General features: G+C 36.6%; 1 protein-coding gene across 1 annotated transcript; it reads left to right on the top strand.

Annotated features, from left to right (window-relative positions):
* The first annotated feature begins 982 nt into the window (after positions 1 to 982).
* On the top strand, positions 983 to 6,397 carry LOC127426949 (peripherin-2-like). The gene is made up of 3 exons (XM_051674170.1): positions 983 to 1,857; positions 2,507 to 2,753; positions 4,720 to 6,397. The coding sequence occupies exons 1-3, from the start codon at positions 1,277 to 1,279 to the stop codon at positions 4,927 to 4,929; spliced, it is 1,038 nt and encodes a 345-aa protein (XP_051530130.1). The 5' UTR covers positions 983 to 1,276; the 3' UTR covers positions 4,930 to 6,397.
* The last annotated feature ends 763 nt before the right edge of the window (positions 6,398 to 7,160 follow it).

Genomic DNA, 7,160 nt, shown 5'->3' with positions numbered 1-7,160 from the left:
CCCTTAATTAAAAAGTTAATTTCTGAGACTGAATGAATATTGAGCTTTATTTATAAAACTTGAGCACAAGAAATTTGGGTTACACTTTATTTTAAAGTGTGCATGTCACACATATTACATGTTACTAATATTAATTACTATAGTAATAACAATAACAATATGTAAGTTCAAGCAGCTCTACAAAGTAATTACACCACAAGTACATGTTGATTAGTATTAATCAGTAATGTAAATACACAGGAACGTGAAAACTGTAAAATAATGTGTGACCGAAATTTGTTTGTAAATCTGTCATGAATCCATCATTACATAAATTGTTCAATTGGATACAATGGGAAGATTTATGTAAGAATGTTTTTAACGATTTACACGCAATTTCTCCCGCTTGTGTATCATGAATAAGGCCCACTGTGTGGAATAGAATACACAGATATGATTACACATAAAATATGGACGTTTTTAATTAATATTTTGAAATGATATCATATGACAGTTGATAATGATAGCTGCTCCTCCAAAAATGGCCTGATATTTTCAGATACAGAATAATAATAAACTCTCCAAACTTTCTTTTATCATCTTTACTGTCCAAAGGATTTCAGCACAACTTTCAAAGGTACTCATCACAATCCGAATATGGATAATTTCTGTTGACTAGTAATTAATGGTTTATATTGGTAGTAGACAATGGCCTGTTATTTATGGACTCCGAGACCCTTGAAGCGGAAGTGTTGTGCTCTTAAGTCTTTAGCTCCTGGTTTTCTGGTGTCTCTTGAGTTTTGCCAGCCATACCATGTGACCAATCAACCCAATCACACGCCATAGCAGCAGCTTACAGATAGGCTCATCTGCGGACCAGGGATTTCTGTAAATGGGATGATGGTGATTAGCTGGGTTTAGGATGACGTACATTAACTTTGTGTTTAATCATTTGGATCCTTGCCTTTGGTCCTCCCTTTGCAGAAAGAGGGACATCATTATTTGCGTCAGTTACCTGTCCACACCGCTGCGTTTTAATCATTGTGGATGAAAATCCATTTTTGAGGCGAAACAAGAAGATAATGCATTGCACTTGTGTTTACTTATAGACCGATCTGGACTTTGTCTATTATGGGTGCAAAGACAGTCATGAAAACAGCTAACAGGTCCTTGCTTTACTGTAATGGATCACTCATTGCACCTTGAACACATCTTGAGTGTTGAACTTTTGTAAGCTGCTGTTTGTGGAAATCAAAACTTTTTTTTTCTATCTCTGGACTTTAACTAGTAGTCCAACATGGCTCTTATGAAGGTGAAGTTTGATCTGAAGAAGCGGGTGAAGCTGGCCCAGATGCTATGGCTCATGTACTGGTTTTCCGTAATGGCCAGCGTGCTGGTCTTCAGCATGGGCCTTTTCTTTAAAATTGAACTGCGCAAGAGAAGTGAACTTATGGACAACAATGAGAGTCATTTTGTTCCCAACCTGCTAATTGGTGTGGGTCTTTTGGCATGTTGTCTCAATGCCTTTGGTGGCAAGATCTGCTACGATTCACTCGATTCCACCAAGTTTGCAAAATGGAAAACCATTCTGAAGCCCTTCCTCATTTGCTGTTTGTTCTTCAATGTTCTCCTTGTTCTCACAGCGGTTCTGTGTTTTGCCATGCGTATTCCTCTAGCGTTTACACTAGCTGAGGGCCTGAAAAATGGAATGAAGTACTACAAGGACACAGATACACCTGGTCGCTGCTACATGAAGAGAACTCTGGATCTTATGCAGATAGAGTTCCGTTGCTGCGGCAACAACAACTACAAAGATTGGTTTGAGATCCAGTGGGTTAGCAACCGTTACCTGGACTTCAGCTCCAAGGAAGTCAAAGAGTGAGTGTTGCTTTTAGCTACTTTCAATTAATTTTGTTCAGGCATACTTCATTATTTAAATAATGGATCAGGTGAAATTAAGATGTTTATTACTATTAAGGTGACCAGTATGATACAAACCAGTATAATGATCTATGAATGTCTTAGAATGATTGTCTTAATATTATAGGAAATCATTTCGTAGTGCAAATGTTTAAAGTGAGGGTGGGTCGGGGGTGATTTACCGGGGTCAGTTTGCAGTGTAAGTGGTATCAGGCATGTTAGCCAGTTTGGATTTAGTTGTTAATCTTCTTGGATCACATTTGCTTGTCCTCAGAGCTTACTGTCTTTTTTAATCAGTTGAAGGCCAGGTAGACTGACTTGGAATAGACACTGAAGTAACTAGCAGAGTTCTTGTGTCATCAATTGGTATTTAATAGTTTCAGCGGAGTTGTTTGATGTTCGAATCTAGAATTTAAAGTTTTTCAAAGTGACCTAAATAGATAATTTGGATAATAATTTATAGAAGCTAATAAATAATGTAAGAAATAGAAAAACATAGGAAAACAACTGCTCTCCAAAGTCAACGTCCTTGACATTTTACCCCAGTGCTAAACTGAAGTATTTCTGTATAACGGCAGGTCAACTTTGTATTGTTCTTTGTCCATAGTCGAATCAGCAGCAATGTGGATGGCAAATACCTCATGGATGGAGTTCCTTTCAGTTGCTGCAACCCTAGCTCACCAAGACCCTGCATCCAACAGCAAATAACCAACAACTCGGCTCACTACAGCTATGACCATCACACCGAAGATCTCAATATCTGGAAACGTGGCTGCAGAGATGCTCTCGTATCCTACTATGGTGGAATGATGAGCACCATAGGGATACTTGTGCTGCTGGTCACCCTCTTGGAAGTAAGATGTTTAGCTTTGGAGTATCTTAATGTGCTGATCCAGGATCAGTGCTTAATCGTATACATTATCTACCTATAATCTCAATGGACTGTGCTATAAAGGTCAGACTGATCTCTGATCAGCACTTATTACGCTTAAGGTACATTTTGTCCAGTCCAGACACGTAATCCCATTATTGCCATCACAAGAAGGTTTTTAGTGTCTGTCCCAAAATACATGAAATGATAATTACTTCAACAAAGTTATTGGAGTGATGGTCTTCACTCTGTTCTTCCTTTAAGACAATTCCAAAAACTTTCAAAATTGAAGGTTAGTTAGAGTAGTTCTTGCTAATCTTTGGATGACGTCATACCATGTTTGTGCTGGCAGGAGTTTCATTCCCTTAGCAGTGTGAATTAGTGTCAATGTCAGTCACCTAACATAGCACCAACAAGGAAAACATCAAACTGACCTGTTTCTTTTAAAGAAACATTCTATGTTTGTGGACTACCTTATATTCACACTGTTGAGATACCTTACATGAAAATTCACTGTAAAAAGTGAATTCTTTTTATAATATAGTACAATACCTTTACCTTAAGGAACTATTTCTACATGATCTAACCCTATAAAATGACTAGAGTTTGTGTAACCAAATGTAGTCAGTTTCATTTGTATTGATTTGTGTGTCTGATTAAATCTTTAATATTTTTTTTACTTTTGATTTGACTTTATCTTACAAAACTCCTATTAGGTTATGTGTTTGTACATATTAAAAGTTTGAATATGGATGGAAATCATCTAATAACATTGATCTGTCTAAATCTGCCTATTGTACAACAAACAATGGCAACAGAAACACCTTGAATTAGAGGTGGTAGAGATTAGGAGTGTGGGATGGTGTGGTGCCACTGCTGATTCAGGAGGATCAAATTTTCTAATCTGTGGTGCGGTGTTAGACCTTGCTTTCTTGGAAAAGGTGATTTTAAATCACCTGTTAAAGATGCCGTAGGCAAAATGTAGAACATTTTATGTATTTGAATTTAAACAAACAAAACAAAAATCTCTATTATTTGGGACTGTTGGTTCCTAAAAGTCTCCAAAATCAGTGGGTGAATCTCATGACACCTGTCCAGCTCATATTTCACAACAAACAAACAAATTTATAAAATGAAAAGACTAAATAATATTTAAATTTCAAAGTACTGGGTATATACATCGTGGTAATATTTTTTGCACTGCCTTTAATTTATCCTGTTTTAAATAAAGAAAATAATTGTATCATAAAGATGTTTAAATAAATGTATAAAGACACACACACACACACACACACACACACACAAAAGTAAATGATCTGGATGCATTATTATGAGAATTTGGTATTGAGAAGTTTATCACTTTAAGATGCTGAACTGTCTTGAATGAAAATAATATCACAATGCAAAAAATCTTTGTCCTGAAAGTAGGCTTCCTTTTCTCTATGCAAAATATATTTTGGGGTGAAATGTAGCCTGGACATGTTTACATGAGATTCAGCCTCTAACATTAAAGGTGCACTCAGTAATCTTTTTCTTATTAAAAAGTTTTGATTAAGAAATGAACTGACATCTTGAGACATATGTCTAAAACCATGACCACTCACATGAGATGAAGACTTCAATCATATAGGTAATCTTATAAAAGCTGTTTTATTCTACATGGATAGGGTCCCCTCATGGGGGCTGCCATGTTATAATCACATGACCAGCCAATTACAAATCGCTTAATCTCAGTAACCATCCTGTTAATGGACACTTTCACTCATGGATTAAATTATTCATTGCTGACTGTGAATAGTGACTTTCTACATTGGCATCTGCAACTGAAAACTATTGGATTTGAATGATGCTGCATCCACACACTGTGTCATTGTAAGTCCCAGAAAACATAACCACAAAAAGTTCAGAGTGCACCTTTAAATATATCACTCTTTCATGCTTTGCTTCAGATTGCTGTAATGATTGGACTACAGTACATAAACACCTCTCTGTCCACGCTGGTGAACCCAGAAGACCTTGAGAGCGAGAGTGAGGGCTGGATCCTGGAGAAAACTGTCAAAGAGACCTTCACTGACATCATGGCTAAGATGAAGGCCATGGGCAAAGGCACTCAAGTGGAGGAGGGAGCACAGGAAGAGGCTGTTGCCACTTTGAGCTGAGTGAGCTTAGCTCACTAGAACTTTGGCCACACCTACCTGAGGTAGAGAGCTGTGGGACACAGCCTCAGACTAAAACTGTAACTATATCACTCACACTACACAAAGTGAAGACGAAGCCAATTACTGAGGACCAGGTGAAGAAAAAACAAAAGAAAAACAAAACAAAAAAAAACAACCAAAATACAAACCCTTTTCAGTTAGAAGTATTCTGTTTATAAAGCCTGTATATTTCAGTTGGTATATGAGAAACACAGTATTATGTTTAAATCCCCAGGAAACACCATAAATGAATATACAAATTATTGGCTTGTTATAAAGATGGTCATTAAATATTCAAAATCCATTTTTTTTATATTTTTTATTTTTTTAAAACAAGTTTTGCACCTCTATTTGACTTTATACACCCAAACATTTTTATAGTCAAATGTTATGTCTACCATTCGACTTCAGTTTTCATGTTGTTTTATTTCATATTTGAGCTGATATTCAATTTGATGCTGGCTAGTCTGGGATTTGACATTGTATGAGAAGTAAGAGTGGAAACTAGCTGTGTGATGTCCTTCCATGGCAACCGTTTCTAGCAACCAACAATGCTACACCTAACTACAGTCAGGACATTTATTTATTAGGACATCCTTTAACAACACACCTTAACTGTCATGTGACAATTATGTCAAATGAAAAGAAACTGCTACCATTTCAATTCTATGAGAAGCTAGACAGGTTTCATTTCACCTCTCTGGACTTAGGTATGAAATGTGTACAAATGAGAATGCACATACTTTTTTGACAGCGATGGATGGAGGGACAGCAAGTAGATGTTTTTATTGTTTTATCTGAAAATTAAGTAATGCTTTATAAAAATGTATTGTATTTTGAAGTAAAAGTAATATGGTTCCAAATGAGTATGACCAGACTTTGATTTGGGAAAGGGGTATTACTGTAAAGTATATTTTTGTGGCATGCCTAATGAGTACTTTGTTAGATTATCTGCCCCTGAAGATAAATAATTTCATCAGAGCTGAAAGGGGAGGCTGATTTTGCAGGTTTAGGAGACCAGGAGGGAACATTTGAGGCCCCAGTAAGTGCTAGTACGAGTGATAAGCAGGTTCAGGGTGAGGGGACGCCTGAGAAGGCCCTTGGAGCTGAAGAGAAAGCTTAAGACTGGCAGCTAAACCCTGACCTGTGACTTCTGCATTCCCACTGTTGGGATCTGCTGCGCTTTAATATCGACACAATTACTACACAAAATATCCCAGGCCAGAGACCGAAACTCACTCGATACTCAAACTTGTAATTATTTGTAATTATTCAAAAAGACTATTCTAATTACATGTTAATGTAAATAGTGTAGAATTACTACAAATTCTATTTTTCTTTTTGTAATTTTTTAAAAATTATTTTGCTTGTGCGAAAAGTTGACTTTACAATAGAACAGTGTTTGTTGCTTAGTGATTGTTACTGTGAAAAAGAAATTTAATTGTAAAAAAATAAATAAAATAAAAATCACATTTGCATTGTCCAGTCATTTGCTGAGATCAAAGAGCAGGACACTCTGGGAGCTCTGTGGGAAGTTTGCTTTATCCAATGAGATCAGCCGAGAATTATCTTATTATTGCATTCACATGGTGTTTGTCCTGCATGGCACATCACAGTGAATCTAATCAGTGGGTCTAATAAAGTTTTACTATATGGTGTTTGAGTCTATGTAGTGCTATATTTAACAAGGGACACATTTTTTTCTATTTAAATAAGAGATAGATAGATAGATAGACAGACAGACAGACAGACAGACAGACAGACAGACAGACAGACAGACATATGCTAGATAGATAGATAGATAGATAGAGAGAGAGAGAGTCAGACAGCAGACGGACAGACGGACAGACAGACAGATGCTAGATAGATAGATAGATAGATAGAGAGAGATACAGACAGACATATGCTAGATAGATAGACAGACAGACAGACATATACTAGATAGATAGATAGATAGATAGATAGATAGATAGAGGGACAGACAGCAGACGGGCGGACGGATGGACGGACAGACAGATGCTAGATAGATAGATAGATAGATAGATAGATTCTAATTTTCATAAATAGGCTAAATTAATGTTCTTTGGGACTAATTTTTAAATCTGAGAGGTCATTTACATTCAACGCTTTAATTTAGGAAAAAAACAACATATAAGGCCGGAATACCATGGAAGACCGGAAGACCAGTAAAG

Source organism: Myxocyprinus asiaticus, chromosome 36, assembly GCF_019703515.2.
Source record: "Myxocyprinus asiaticus isolate MX2 ecotype Aquarium Trade chromosome 36, UBuf_Myxa_2, whole genome shotgun sequence".
Classification (NCBI taxonomy): Eukaryota; Metazoa; Chordata; class Actinopteri; order Cypriniformes; family Catostomidae; genus Myxocyprinus; species Myxocyprinus asiaticus.
This window is presented reverse-complemented; position numbering and strand designations above follow the sequence as displayed.